Source organism: Cherax quadricarinatus, chromosome 83 (assembly GCF_038502225.1).
Source record: "Cherax quadricarinatus isolate ZL_2023a chromosome 83, ASM3850222v1, whole genome shotgun sequence".
NCBI classification, from domain to species: Eukaryota; Metazoa; Arthropoda; class Malacostraca; order Decapoda; family Parastacidae; genus Cherax; species Cherax quadricarinatus.
In genome coordinates, this window is record NC_091374.1 from 3,641,622 (window position 1) to 3,657,963 (window position 16,342).

The following is a 16,342-nucleotide window of genomic DNA, read 5'->3' on the forward strand; positions in this document are numbered from 1 at the left end:
TATTACTTCTGACAAGCAGCAGGGATTGTGATGAAGGTATCTGGCATGCAGCTTACGCGTACTGACTCACCTACCGTCATAACTATCAGCCGAGGCGCCAGCAACCCGCCCAGCGCCTCACTGCTCCTCCATAAGGCCAATACTGTATGACCCTTATGGGTTTAGCGCTTAGTTATGATTATAATATATATATATATATATATATATATATATATATATATATATATATATATATATATATATATATATATATATATATATATATATATATATATATTATATATATATATAGTACATATATATATATATATATATATATATATATATATATATATATATATATATATATATATATATATATATATATATATATATATATATATATATATATATATATATATAGTCTTCTAAAAGTACGGAGATATGTGTATCTGTCTCAAGTGTATATACACTGTTACTTCAAGGTCTTTCTTAGGGGTTAAAGTATTCTTGACTGGTGGTAAACAGGTGATGTGCAGTCTTAATGACCTTCGTGAAATAGATAACCTTCAGCCCTAGTAAACCAAAAAGCCTAATAGTACTTAAATATGTTCCAATACTAGCTGAATACGCTGTTTGTATGGTTTTATAAAGACCGTATTAACAATGATTAAACTTAAGGTTTTTCAGTTACTTAATAATATTCGCAATAAATTCCTCTATCGTACATGTTATTGAAACCGGTCAGGGAATCTGCTTCTACCAGTGTCTCATGCAGATCGTTCCACTAACCATCCCGAGACTGATGTGCTTGTAACTCATCTACGTCTTTAAAACCTCCATCTGTGCCTCCTTGTTCTCGGCTCCCTCCTTACTAACTGTGTGTCTGTCTTAGCTCTGTGTGTGGACTCACCAATGTGTGGTTGCAGGAGTCGATTCACAACTTCTGGCGTGTGTGTGTACACTCATTTATTATTCTGACATCAAGACAGGTACATGCCTTCCCTAAAGACAGATGTGACATCACTATCCGACACACAAGTATGGCATCCTCAAACGAAGTCACTTAGGGTATCCATGGGCCGCCAGCAGTCTTATCAGTATCCACAGTCAGCAAGGTGGACACGTGCTGGGTGAGGGTATGGCATGCTTCTCTCACAAGTACTGCAAGATTACCTAGTGTGCATGCTGAGCATACTGTGATGCTACGTGTGTTGTACATGCTGTGCATGCTGTGTATCTACCTGGAGTCTACCCGAAGGGCATTCCGGGATCAACTCCCCCGCGGCCCGGTCCACGACCAAGCCTCCCGGTGGATCAGGGCCTGATCAACGAGGCTGTTACTGCTGGCCGCACGCAATCCAACGTACGAACCACAGCCCGGTTGATCCGGCACCGTCTTTAGGTATCTGTCCAGCTCCCTCTTGACAACCAGGGGTCTTCCGGTAATGCCCCTTATTGCTGGTGGGAGGCTGTTGAACAGTCTTGGGCCCTGGGCACTTATTGCATTTTCTCTTAGTGTACCAGTGACGCCCCTACTTTTCACTGGGGGTATGTTGCATCGCCTGCTTTTGCTTTCGTATGGAGTGATTGTTATGTGCATATTAGGGACCAGTCTTTCCAGAATCTTCCACGTGTAGATTATGACATACCTCTCTCGCCTGCGCTCTAGTTAGTACAAGTTAAGTGCTTCTAGGCGCTCCCAGTAGTTAAGGTGTTTGATGGGTGCTCGGGTATCACGATGCAGGAACCCCTATTGTCATTTGTTTTATAAGAGTTTCCCGACAAGAACCACGTCTGTCATTCGAATTACAAGATTTGATATTTACATTCTGAATACTATTATCCAGACTCATAGGATGCGATCCACAACAGTCTACCAACATCCATATACCTAATTACTACTAGGAACAGAGACAGTAGGTGTAAGAAGGCTCACTGATGTTGATAAATTAGACACATGTGCAACTCTTGGGTATCTTTATTGAGGAAACGTTTCGCCACACAGTGGCTTCATCAGTCCATACATAGGAGAAACTTGAAGAACAGGAGGAGAATGAGGTAATCAGTCCCTCAACCTTGAGTCGATGTGTTCAGTCCAATCTTGAGTAGAATACGGCAGGCTCACTGATCTACGACCAGTGCATCAGTGTTTCCTCAGTACGGCAGCATCACAACAGGCTCAGCATGAATTGCGCAATAAACTAGCCTCTCGGGCGGCACTACTAAAACCCAGAATACATACGACGCAAAGCTCAGAAAGAGCGAGCCCAGTTCACCCTTGGATTCTCTACGGTTCTTATAAGTATATCCTCACAAATAACCCGCACATAAAAGACAGAAGCTTACGACGACGTTTCGGTCCGACTTGGACCATTGACAAAGTCACGGTATTGTGCCTTTTTGTTATTTAAGTATATCCTCTCTTGTCCACGAAAGAAATGACTTATTGCTGATAATTTATAAAGATAAATGCATAAATTGCACAACGAGCTTTTGTTGGGAGATTATTTCACTGTGTATAGCTTTATTAAGTCATCTTTCGCTGTGTAGAGTTTCATCAATACATGATAAAGCTCTTCATCTTCACCGCCAGGTGGTGGTAGTGTTGTTTTTATAGGGCTACGACAGCTTATGCCGTGTTAGCCCATGTAGATGGTGGTCGGGCGCAGGAGCCGAGGCTCGACGTTAGTGGTAGCGCCACTGGAACTGTTTTCTGCCGTTTTTAGAGAAGTTTCAGCATTATTGTACAGCGCAGCTAAAGCACCATCGATGCTCGCCTGCCAGTAGTAATTGGCTGCACTACTTTTGTATACCAAGATAGTCGATACCACAGTGTGGTGTGACCTGCCTCACCCCGGACATCTGGCAAATGACACGCTGATTCCGGACGGCAATAATCGGCGTCAGAACCATACGTCCGGATGCACTGGACACCAACCGTTGGCCGGATGCACTAGACCTCAAGTTGTAGGGGTCGGAATTACCAATTTGGAGATAACGTTAATGGCTAGGGCTATTAACGGTACCTCCAAATCTGCCTCATCGACCCCCCCTTCATGTGACCAAGACAAGAATGGAGGAACACTGCAGCAGGCCTATTGGCCCACACTAGGTAGGTCCTCCTCAAAACCAACCTTTCCCACCCACCCAGACTGGCGTCAGGACGCCGCTACTGGTCGAGGAAAGTACAAACCTGCCATCACTTCCGTGACAGTGTACGTCACACCTGATACTCTCTCCGCATACGTCGTTCAAACGGAAGAGAGGGGAAGGGGTAATAATAATAGTACGTGTATAACGTATACAAACCATAGTTGGCATCAGTTGGCCCCTTGTTTTGCAGAGCTGGCAGAATAGGTCAGTTTTGTCCCAGGATGCGACTCACACCAGTCCACTAACGCCCAGGTACCTATTTTACTGCTAGGTGAACATGGACAGCAGGTGTCTCCAGGAAACACGGCTTAATGTTTCCACCTATACCGGACATCGAGCCACAGACCTCGGTGTGTGAGCTAAGTGCGCTACCAATCGAGCAATCGGTAGTGCGTTACGGAGGTGTAAGGTGAGGAAATGTACAAGTAGACGAGGGAAAGTCGTGCTGCAAGGGGAGAGTCAGAGAGAAGGAAATGAGCGAGGTGGTGGGGAAGGAAATGCGTAGCAGGGGAAAGTTGGGTGACCCTTAACCCTTGATTGACCTGGCATACAGCTGAATGTGAACCCTTAGCAGGCAGCTTCGGTCTTTCACGGAACGATATGGTTTCAATTCTCCTCAGAGCACCTGGCAGGTCCCGAGGTCCCGACGGTGCCTGTCGGGACCTCGGAGTGTTTGTGGGTGTGACTTAAGTGAAGAACAGTAAGTCACAGTACTGGAACAATACACAAATAACCCGCACTTAGGAGTAAGGAGCTTACGACGACGTTTCGGTCCGACTTGGACCATTTACGAAGTCACATTGACTACCAGTGTGACTTGTAAATGAACCAAGTCGGACCGAAACGTTGTCATAAGATTTCCTCTCTCCTATGTGTGTTATTTGTGGATTTTAGTGAGTATGTGAATGATCTTAGTGAGCGTGTCAATGATCTTAGTGAGCGTGTGGATGAACTTAGTGAGCGTGTGAATGATCTTAGTGAGCGTGTGTATGATCTTAGTGAGCGTGTGAATGATCTTAGTGAGCGTGTGTATGATCTTAGTGAGCGTGTGTATGATCTTAGTGAGCGTGTGTATGATCTTAGTGAGCGTGTGTATGATCTTAGTGAGCATATGTATGATCTTAGTGAGCATATGTATGATCTTAGTGAGCATATGTATGATCTTAGTGAGCATATGTATGATCTTAGTGAGCATATGCATGATCTTAGTGAGCGTGTGTATGATCTTAGTGAGCATGTGTATGATCTTAGTGAGCGTGTGGATGATCTTAGTGAGCATGTGTATGATCTTAGTGAGCGTGTGAATGATCTTAGTGAGCGTGTGTATGATCTTAGTGAGCGTGTGTATGATCTTAGTGAGCGTGTGTATGATCTTAGTGAGCGTGTGTATGATCTTAGTGAGCGTGTGTATGATCTTAGTGAGCATATGTATGATCTTAGTGAGCATATGTATGATCTTAGTGAGCATATGTATGATCTTAATGAGCATATGTATGATCTTAGTGAGCGTGTGTATGATCTTAGTGAGCATGTGTATGATCTTAGTGAGCGTGTGGATGATCTTAGTGAGCATGTGTATGATCTTAGTGAGCATATGTATGATCTTAGTGAGCATGTGTATGATCTTAGTATGTGTATGATCTTAGTGAGCATGTGTATGATCTTAGTGAGCATGTGTATGATCTTAGCATGTGTATGATCTTAGTGAGAGTGTGGATGATCTTAGTGAGCGTGTGGATGATCTTAGTGAGCATATGTATGATCTTAGTGAGCGTGTGGATGATCTTAGTGAGCGTGTGGATGATCTTAGTGAGCATATGTATGATCTTAGTGAACGTGTGGATGATCTTAGTGAGCGTGTGGATGATCTTAGTGAGCGTGTGTATGATCTTAGTGAGCATGTGGATGATCTTAGTGAGCATGTGTATGATCTTAGTGAGCGTGTATATCTTAGTGAGCATGTGTATGATCTTAGTGAGCGTGTGGATGATCTTAGTGAGCATATGTATGATCTTAGTGAGCGTGTGTATGATCTTAGTGAGCATATGTATGATCTTAGTGAGCGTGTGGATGATCTTAGTGAGCGTGTGGATGATTTTAGTGAGCGCGTGGATGATCTTAGTGAGCATGTGTATGATCTTAGTGAGCATGTGTATGATCTTAGTGAGCATGTGTATGATCTTAGTGAGCATGTGTATGATCTTAGTGAGCGTGTGGATGATCTTAGTGAGCGTGTGTATGATCTTAGTGAGCATGTGTATGATCTTAGTGAGCATGTGTATGATCTTAGCATATGTATGATCTTAGTGAGCGTGTGGATGATCTTAGTGAGCATGTGTATGATCTTAGTGAGCATGTGTATGATCTTAGTGAGCATGTGTATGATCTTAGCATATGTATGATCTTAGTGAGCGTGTGGATGATCTTAGTGAGCATGTGTATGATCTTAGTGAGCATGTGTATGATCTTAGTGAGCATGTGTATGATCTTAGCATGTGTATGATCTTAGTGAGCGTGTGGATGATCTTAGTGAGCATGTGGATGATCTTACTGAGCATGTGTATGATCTTAGCATGTGTATGATCTTAGCATGTGTATGATCTTAGTGAGCATGTGGATGATCTTAGCATGTGGATGATCTTAATGAGCATGTGTATGATCTTAGCATGTGTATGATCTTAGTGAGCGTGTGAATGATCTTATTGAGTGTGTGGATGATCTTAGCATGTGTATGATCTTAGTGAGCGTGTGGATGATCTTAGTGAGCATGTGGATGATCTTAGTGAGCATGTGGATGATCTTAGCATGTTTATGATCTTAGTGAGCGTGTGGATCTTAGTGAGCGTGTGAATGATCTTAGTGAGCGTGTGGATGATCTTAGTGAGCATGCGTATGATCTTAGTGTGTGGATGATTCATGTGAGTATGTGTATGTTGTGAGGCGTGATGTATATCATACAGTCCTCATTCATCATTTTCCTACGGTAGTCGTCAAGTATTACACACCTTAACCAAGATTGGACTGCTTGCTGCCAGCACCAACTGCCTGATTGATCATGCCATCAACCAGGTCTTTTCTAAGACCCCTGAATTATCTACAGGTAACCTGCAGTTGTGCTGGTGTAGGGGAGTTAGGTGTAGCGACGTAGGTGAAGGCTTTGTACCTAGACAGGTGACTTTCCCCTGTGTGAGCTGGTGCAAGGGTGGCGACGTAGGTGAAGGCTTTGTACCTAGACAGGTGACTTTCCCCTGTGTGAGCTGGTGCAAGGGTGGCGACGTAGGTGAAGGCTTTGCACCTAGACAGGTGACTTTCCCCTGTGTGAGCTGGTACAAAGGTGGCGACGTAGGTGAAGGCTTTGCACCTAGACAGGTGACTTTCCCCTGTGTGAGCTGGTGCAAAGGTGGCGACGTAGGTGAAGGCTTTGTACCTAGACAGGTGACTTTCCCCTGTGTGAGCTGGTCCAAGGGTGGCGACGTAGGTGAAGGTTTTGTACCTAGACAGGTGACTTTCCCCTGTGTGAGCTGTACAAGGGTGGCGACGTAGGTGAAGGCTTTGCACCTAGACAGGTGACTTTCCCCTGTGTGAGCTAGTGCAAGGGTGGCGACGTAGGTGAAGGCTTTGCACCTAGACAGGTGACTAGGTGACCTCCCTAGTTCCCCCCCCTCCCCAAATCACCAGTCCCAGGGAGTAGAGCAAAGAATTGGGAAGATAGATTGGACCGGGGAGCCCAACATGGTCTGAGAGCGTAGGTGGGCGGCCGGAGGGTGGGCTGGTGGTGGGCGGCAGGTGGTGGATGACTATATAAGGACGTCATCCATATGTACGTGGCGACTGTTTATCATCACCCGCCTCCACACTACATCCATTTTAATTTTTTTAACCTAGTGGTTTAGAGAACGCAGGTTCGAGTCCGCACTTCTCTTTGTGCTGTTTGATCCACACCATTTAAGTGTGTTATGTTGTGTGTGAGTGTGTTACGTTGTGTGTGAGTGTGTTACGTTGTGTGTGAGTGTGTTATGTTGTGTGTGAGTGTGTTATGTTGTGTGTGAGTGTGTTATGTTGTGTGTGAGTGTGTTATGTTGTGAGTGTGTTATGTTGTGTGTGAGTGTGTTACGTTGTTTGTGTGTTATGTTGTGAGTGTGTTATGTTGTGTGTGAGTGTGTTATGTTGTGTGTGAGTGTGTTATGTTGTGTGTGAGTGTGTTATGTTGTGTGTGAGTGTGTTATGTTGTGAGTGTGTTATGTTGTGTGTGAGTGTGTTATGTTGTGTGTGAGTGTGTTATGTTGTGTGTGAGTGTGTTATGTTGTGTGTGAGTGTGTTATGTTGTGTGTGAGTGTGTTATGTTGTGTGTGAGTGTGTTATGTTGTGTCTGAGTGTATTATGTTGTGTGTGAGTGTTTTATGTTGTGTGTGAGTGTGTTATGTTGTGAGTGTGTTATGTTGTGTGTGAGTGTGTTATGTTGTGTTTGAGTGTGTTATGTTGTGTCTGAGTGTGTTATGTTGTGTGTGAGTGTGTTATGTTGTGAGTGTGTTATGTTGTGTGTGAGTGTGTTATGTGTTAGTGTGTTGTGTCGTGAGTGTTTTATGTTGTGTGTGAGTGTGTTATGTTGTGTGTGAGTGTGTCATGTTGTGTGTGAGTGTGTTATGAGTGTGTTATGTTGTGTGTGAGTGTGTTATGTTGTGTGTGAGTGTGTTATGTTGTGTGTGAGTGTGTTATGTTGTGTGTGAGTGTGTTATGTTGTGTGTGAGTGTGTTATGTTGTGTGTGAGTGTGTTATGTTGTGTCTGAGTGTGTTATGTTGTGTCTGAGTGTGTTATGTTGTGTGTGAGTGTGTTATGTTGTGTGTGAGTGTGTTATGTTGTGTGTGAGTGTGTTATGTTGTGTGTGAGTGTGTTATGTTGTGTGTGAGTGTGTTATGTTGTGTGTGAGTGTGTTATGTTGTGTGTGAGTGTGTTATGTTGTGTGTGAGTGTGTTATGTTGTGTGTGAGTGTGTTATGTTGTGTGTGAGTGTGTTATGTTGTGTGTGAGTGTGTTATGTTGTGTGTGTGTGTATGTTGTGTGTGAGTGTGTTATGTTGTGTCTGAGTGTGTTATGTTGTGTGAGTGTGAGTGTGTTATGTTGTGTGTGAGTGTGTTATGTTGTGTCTGAGTGTGTTATGTTGTGTGTGTTTTATGTTGTGTGTGTGTTTATGTTGTGTGTGAGTTGTGTGTGAGTGTGTTATGTTGTGTCTGAGTGTGTTATGTTGTGCGTGAGTGTGTTATGTTGTGTGTGAGTGTGTTATGTTGTGTGTGAGTGTGTTATGTTGTGTGTGAGTGTGTTATGTTGTGTGTGAGTGTGTTATGTTGTGTGTGAGTGTGTTATGTTGTGTGTGAGTGTGTTATGTTGTGTGTGAGTGTGTTATGTTGTGTGTGAGTGTGTTATGTTGTGTGTGAGTGTGTTATGTTGTGTGTGAGTGTGTTATGTTGTGTCTGAGTGTGTTATGTTGTGTCTGAGTGTGTTATGTTGTGTGTGAGTGTTTTATGTTGTGTGTGAGTGTGTTATGTTGTGAGTGTGTTATGTTGTGAGTGTGTTATGTTGTGAGTGTGTTATGTTGTGTGTGAGTGTGTTATGTTGTGTTTGAGTGTGTTATGTTGTGTCTGAGTGTGTTATGTTGTGTCTGAGTGTGTTATGTTGTGTGTGAGTGTGTTATGTTGTGTCTGAGTGTGTTGTGTTGTGTTTGAGTGTGTTATGTTGCGTGTGAGTGTGTTATGTTGTGTCTGAGTGTGTTATGTTGTGTCTGAGTGTGTTATGTTGTGTCTGAGTGTGTTATGTTGTGTCTGAGTGTGTTATGTTGTGTCTGAGTGTGTTATGTTGTGTCTGAGTGTGTTATGTTGTGTCTGAGTGTGTTATGTTGTGTCTGAGTGTGTTATGTTGTGTCTGAGTGTGTTATGTTGTGTCTGAGTGTGAAGCCTTCCAAGTGAGTGTTTTTCCTAACCTCTGAGTGCTTTATCTATCATCTGAGTGTCTTACCAACCTTTTGAATGCCTTGCCAATGCTTTGAGTGTTTTACCAATCTTATGAGTGCCTTAGCAATCTTCTGAGTGTCTTACCAATTTTCTGATTGTCTTACCAATCTTCTGAGTGCCTTACCAATGCTCTGAGTATTTTACCAATCGTATGAGTGCCTTAACAATCTTCTGAGTGTCTTACCAATTTTCTGACTGTCTTACCAATCTTCTGAGTGCCTTACCAATCTTCTGAGTGTCTTACCAATCTTCTGATTGTCTTACCAATCTTCTGAGTGTCTTACTAATCTTCTGAGTGTCTTAGCATTCTTCTGAGTGTATGTATAACTCAGGTGTCTCCCCCAGGCTCTGATGGGCGAGGATCGTGTAAGGTGGACGGAGTGTCCTATCCCAGCGAGACTGCCATCCCTCGCGACCATCCCTGCCACTACTGCATTTGTTACCAGGGTCAGGTCAGTCGAACTCAACCACCCAGTGTTGTGTGTCATCACCTAGTTGTGTCTGCTAGGGTTGAACTGTGGACTCCTGGGCCTCCCTGGCTCGGTCTCTCTCTCTCTCTCTCTCTCTCTCTCTCTCTCTCTCTCTCTCTCTCTATCTATCTATCTATCTATCTATCTATTTATCTATCTGTCTATCTATCTCCTTTCTAGGATTTGACGTATTTTATTATTAGTAGTAGTATTTGTATTATTATTATTATTATTATTTGTATTATTATTATTATAGTAATAATAATAATTATTATTATTATAGTAATAATAATTATTATTATTGTTATTATTATTACATTTTAAGGTTATAGAGCTTCTGGAAAATAGTAATCATATTGAGTACCATTTCTCCAGAAGGAAAGGAGGATTAACTCCCATTCCGTGGATGGAGAACTCAGACTGACCCTTGTGACTCTTGGCTCTCAGATCACCTGCTACTGGAAGCAGTGCGCAGCTGCGCCCAGGGACTGCGCTATCATGCACTTCGATAACGTGTGTAATCCTTCGCTATACATGTGCAGTGAGTACACCAACTCTCTTATGTTACACGATCTTTACGTTCAACTCAAACATTGAGGACCGTGGTTCGATCCCCGGTACGGGAGAGGACATTAGGAAGTGTTTCCTTAAGACACTTGCTGTCCATGTTCACCTAGCAGTAAGTAGGTACCTGGGTGTTAGACACCTCATACCTGCTGTCCCTGGTCACCTAACAGTAAGTGGGTACCTGAGTGTTAGTCACCACATACCTGCTGTCCCTGCTCACCTAGCAGTAAGTGGGTACCTGAGTGTTAGTCACCTAATACCTGCTGTCCCTGCTACCTAGCACTAAGTAGGTACTTGAGTGTTATTCACCTTACACCTGCTGTCCCTGGTCGCCTAACAGTAAGTAGGTACCTGGGTGTTAGTCGACTGGTGTGGGTCACATCCTGGCGGACAAAATTAACCTAATTTGCCCGAAATGCTCTCCATAAACAGGGACTTTCTATATAGCATGTCATTGATACCAGCTATAGTCTGTATAAGTTGTATCATGTACTTGTAGAAATAAAGATTATTATTATTATTATTATTATTATTATTATTATTATTATTATTATTATTATTATTATTATTATTACTGTTGTGGCTCTTAGTTTCGTGGGTTATATCGCTGGTTCATTTACAGGTTAAGAACTGTTGCTTTACCTTGGGTCATTTAAAAAGCTTAACTATAAAATATAGTATAACCCCCTTCAACTCCCTCCCCAGGATGCCACCCACATCAGCCTGCTAACACCCGGGTACCTATTTACTGCTAGGAGCTTAACAATTCGCAAACGGGCGAAATATTTATAAACATTATCTCTCAGTTCAGAGCAGGATTCGAACCTGCAAACACGGCATCAGAATACACAGTACTTTATCCCTCTGGAGTTTGTGTGGATAAAGTACTGTGTACTGATGCCGAGTTTGCAGGTTCGAATCCTGCTGTGGACTGAGAAATAATGTTTGTAAATTACTGCTAGGTGAACAGAGGGCGAAAGGTGTGTGGAGACCTGCTCATACTTCTCCACCTGCCCCAGAACTGAACCCGGGTACTTCCATTGTGAGCCGAAGGCTCTATTCATCGACCTGATTGGTAGTCCATTTTGCACCGTGTACCATGTCAACAGTGTGTATACAGAGATTAGTGTACGTGTACTGAGAGATGTGTATATATACACTGATAATTTATTTTATTTCCTGTTTTAAAGATTAATATATTGTTGAATATTGGCGTATAGGAATTATTCAAGTTTTAATGACAGTCATGTAGGCGATAGGGTTTAAACCTCACAAACTAAGCACCCCTTAAGTAGACGTCTTGTTGTGGGTATATAGAGCCACTGACACCTTGCGCCGTATCGAGTCCTACTAACCTCCTGTTGTTATATAGAGCCACTGACACCTTTCGCCGAATCGAGTCCTACTAACCTCCTGTTGTTATATAGAGCAACTGACACCTTACGCCGTATAGTCCTACTAACCTCTTCTTGTGGATTAATAGAGCTACTGACGCTTTGCGCCGTATGGAGTTTTACTAACCTCTTGTTGTGGGTATTAGAACCACTGACACCTTGCGCCCTATAGAGTCCTACTAAACTCTTGTTGTGGATATATAAAGCTACTAACACTTTATGCCGTATAGTCCTACTAACCTCTTGTTGTGAATGTATAGAGCCACTGACACCTTGCGCCATATAGAGCCCTGTCGTAGGAGTAATTTTGGTGTGCAGATTTGAGACCAGATCCTTCAATGTTTTCCCAGTTGTAAATTATGATATATCTTTCTCGCCTGTGCTCCAGGGTGTATAATTTGAGCGCAGGCGTTCCATGCAATTTAAAGATAGAGTAATGCCAGAGGTCAAAGATTTCTAGCATTCTTCAGGGCATTTTAGCTATACTTTAATGAGGCTGTTACTATTGTTATCGTCGCTACTGTGTCAAGGATTATGAACATAATAATAATAATAATAATAATAATAATAATAATTATTATTATTATTATTATTATTATTATTATTATTATTATTATTATTATAACACTTCATAAGCATAGCCTAAGTCTTTTTCATTACATTAAATATTACGTCAGTTAACATCACACAACAGTAAACATCAACATAGTTAACATCACACAACAGTAAACATCAACATAGTTAACATCACACAACAGTAAACATCAACATAGTTAACATCACACAACAGTAAACATCAGCATAGTTAACATCACACAACAGTAAACATCAACATAGTTAACATCACACAACAATAAATATCAACATAGTTAACATCAACACAGTAAACATCAGCATAGTTAACATCACACAACAGTAAACATCAACATAGTTAACATCAACACAGTAAACATCAGCATAGTTAACATCACACAACAGTAAACATCAACATAGTTAACATCAACACAGTAAACATCAGCATAGTTAACATCACACAACAGTAAACATCAACATAGTTAACATCACACAACAGTAAACATCAGCATAGTTAACATCACACAACAGTAAACATCAACATAGTTAACATCACACAACAGTAAACATCAACATAGTTAACATCAACACAGTAAACATCAGCATAGTTAACATCACACAACAGTAAACATCAACATAGTTAACATCACACAACAGTAAACATCAACATAGTTAACATCAACACAGTAAACATCAGCATAGTTAACATCACACAACAGTAAACATCAACATAGTTAACATCACACAACAGTAAACATCAACATAGTTAACATCAACACAGTAAACATCAGCATAGTTAACATCACACAACAGTAAACATCAACATAGTTAACATCACACAACAGTAAACATCAGCATAGTTAACATCACACAACAGTAAACATCAACATAGTTAACATCACACAACAGTAAACATCAACATAGTTAACATCAACACAGTAAACATCAGTATAGTTAACATCACACAACAGTAAACATCAACATAGTTAACATCAACACAGTAAACATCAGCATAGTTAACATCACACAACAGTAAACATCAACATAGTTAACATCACACAACAGTAAACATCAACATAGTTAACATCACACAACAGTAAACATCAACATAGTTAACATCACACAACAATAAACATCAACATAGTTAACATCACACAACAGTAAACATCAACATAGTTAACATCACACAACAATAAACATCAACATAGTTAACATCACACAACAGTAAACATCAACATAGTTAACATCACACAACAGTAAACATCAACATAGTTAACATCACACAACAGTAAACATCAACATAGTTAACATCACACAACAGTAAACAGCAACATAGTTAACATCACACAACAATAAACATCAACATAGTTAACATCACACAACAGTAAACATCAACATAGTTAACATCACACAACAATAAACATCAACATAGTTAACATCACACAACAGTAAACATCAACATAGTTAACATCACACAACAGTAAACATCAACATAGTTAACATCACACAACAGTAAACATCAACATAGTTAACATCACACAACAGTAAACATCAACATAGTTAACATCACACAACAATAAACATCAACATAGTTAACATCACACAACAATAAACATCAACATAGTTAACATCACACAACAATAAACATCAACATAGTTAACATCACACGACCTTCAGGTCTTCACTAAGGGACAAAAACACTAGACTTGTGTTTATACATGTTATCCTTGCACTAGTGGTCTTGTGGGCGTAGGCGTGGTGCCTGTGGGCGTAGGCGTGGTGCCTGTGGGCGTAGGCGTGGTGCCTGTGGGCGTAGGCGTGGTGCCTGTGGGCGTAGGCGTGGTGCCTGTGGGCGTAGGCGTGGTGCCTGTGAGCATAGGCGTGGTGCCTGTGAGCTTAGGCGTGGTGCCTGTGAGCATAGGCGTGGTGCCAATGGGCTTAGGCATGGTAGTTGTGGGCGTAATCGTTATATATATATATATATATATATATATATATATATATATATATATATATATATATATATATATATATATATATATATATATATACATACATATATATATATATATATATATATATATATATATATATATATATATATATATATATATATATATATATATATATATATATATGTCACAGTCAATCGTGGCGTAACACACATGACCTACACGTAACAGGTAATCAGGTGAGAGTGTGTCATGGGTGAGGGGGTCATGACCGGTAATGTAATAAGTAAACTAGAGCAGGTTATGTGTCAGGGTCAGTGTATGTGTGTGTGTGTGTGTGTGTGTGTGTGTGTGTGTGTGTGTGTGTGTGTGTGTGTGTGTGTGTGTGTGTGTGTGTGTGGGTTCAGCAGGCAGACGCTGCAACAATCGGTGTGAGACTCACAGGAAGTTATTTATTCTATAATTGTACTACCTCCTTCACGTTTCACACACACACACACACACACACACACACACACACTTCAAGACACTGTACACCGTGTATGTCAGGCCCATACTGGAGTATGCAGCACCTGTTTGGAACCCGCGCTTGATAAAGCACGTCAAGAAACTAGAGAAAGTACAAAGGTTTGCGACAAGGTTAGTTCCAGAGCTAAGGGGAATGTCCTATGAAGAAAGATTAAGGGAAATCGGCCTGACGACACTGGAGGACAGGAGGGTCAGGGGAGACATGATAACGACATATAAAATACTGCGTGGAATAGACAAGGTGGACAAAGACAGGATGTTCCAGGGAGGGGACACAGAAACAAGAGGCCACAATTGGAAGTTGAAGACACAAATGAGTCAGAGAGATAGTAGGAAGTATTTCTTCAGTCATAGAGTTGTAAGGCAGTGGAATAGCCTAGAAAATGACGTAGTGGAGGCAGGAACCATGCACAGTTTTAAGACGAGGTTTGATAAAGCTCATGGAGAGGGGAAAGAGAGGGCCTAGTAGCAACCGGTGAAGAGGCGGGGCCAGGAGCTAGGACTCGACCCCTGCAACCACAAATAGGTGAGTACAAATAGGTGAGTACACACACACACACACTCGACCCCTGCAATCACACTTGGAGCAGGGAGAGAGTGGACCTAGTAGCGATCAGTGAAGAGGCAGGGCCAGGAGCTGTGAACCGACCCCTGCAACTACAAATAGGTGAGTACACAGCTGACTGAGACACTGACGGAGAACAATGGAACAATACTAGAAGAACTTAGCAGAAAATTCAAAGTTATTTACAGAAAATAATAGAGATGAGATTTTGTTGGGATTTTTAATCCCGGAGGGTTAGCCACCCCGGATAGTTACCAACAGAAACTGTAATCAGATCAACACAAGAAGTAATGAGACTATTATCTGAGGTATGTGTAGCTGGGTTGGTAGCACACTCACCTCACACACTGACGTATATGGTTCGATCCACGGTACCGGTGGAAACACTGGGACGTGCTTCCTTAAGATACCTTCTGTCCATGTTCACCTAGCAGTGAAGTATGTACCTGGGTGTTAGTTAACTGGTGTGGATCGCATCCTGGGGACAACATTAACCTAATTTGGCCAAAATGCTCTTCATAACAGTATGTTGAGGACTGAGACACTCATGGAACACATGGGAATCTTTATTTAAGGAAACGTTTCGCCACACAGTGGCTTCATCAATCCAATACAAAGCAGAGAGAGGTAAAGAGTGGAGGAGTTTGAGGTAATCAGTACCTCAGCCTGGAATCGATGTGTTAGAAGCACATCACTCTTGTAGAAAGTACAGCATATGGTGGGAGAAGTGGCTTATATACTGCAGTCAGGTGAGTGGAAGCAGGAGGAGGCGGGATCACAGTGGAACCATCCACTAGTGTAAGTAGTCAGGTGAGTGGAAGCAGGAGGAGGCAGGATCATAGTGGAACCATCCACTAGTGTAAGTAGTCAGGTGAGTGGAAGCAGGAGGAGGCGGGATCACAGTGGAACCATCCACTAGTGTAAGTAGTCAGGTGAGTGGAAGCAGGAGGAGGCGGGATCACAGTGGAACCATCCACTAGTGTAAGTAGTCAGGTGAGTGGAAGCAGGAGGAGGCGGGATCACAGTGGAACTACCCACTAGTGTAAGTAGTCAGGTGAGTGGAAGCAGGAGGAGGCAGGATCACAGTGGAACTACCCACTAGTGTAAGTAGTCAGGTGAGTGGAAGCAGGAGGAGGCAGGATCGCAGTGGAAC

The 16,342-nt window shown here is 42.0% G+C and overlaps 1 protein-coding gene across 5 annotated transcripts in view; it reads left to right on the forward strand.

Annotated features, from left to right (window-relative positions):
- Nucleotides 1-16,342, forward strand: part of LOC128702138 (uncharacterized) — a 79,985-nt gene that overhangs the window by 29,301 nt on the left and 34,342 nt on the right. For 2 of the 5 annotated variants that reach the window (XR_011394322.1, XM_070102724.1), the window contains 2 exons: nt 9,486-9,592; nt 9,986-10,151. Coding sequence is in view for 4 of the 5 variants with exons in the window: in XM_070102724.1 (XP_069958825.1) it covers nt 9,486-9,592; nt 9,986-10,151 (273 nt within the window). In the remaining variant the exon portion in view is untranslated. Of the gene's footprint in view, nt 1-2,708; nt 3,095-9,485; nt 9,593-9,985; nt 10,152-16,342 lie in introns of those variants that run through there. The other 3 variants (XM_070102725.1, XM_070102727.1, XM_070102726.1) reach the window with 3 other exon arrangements.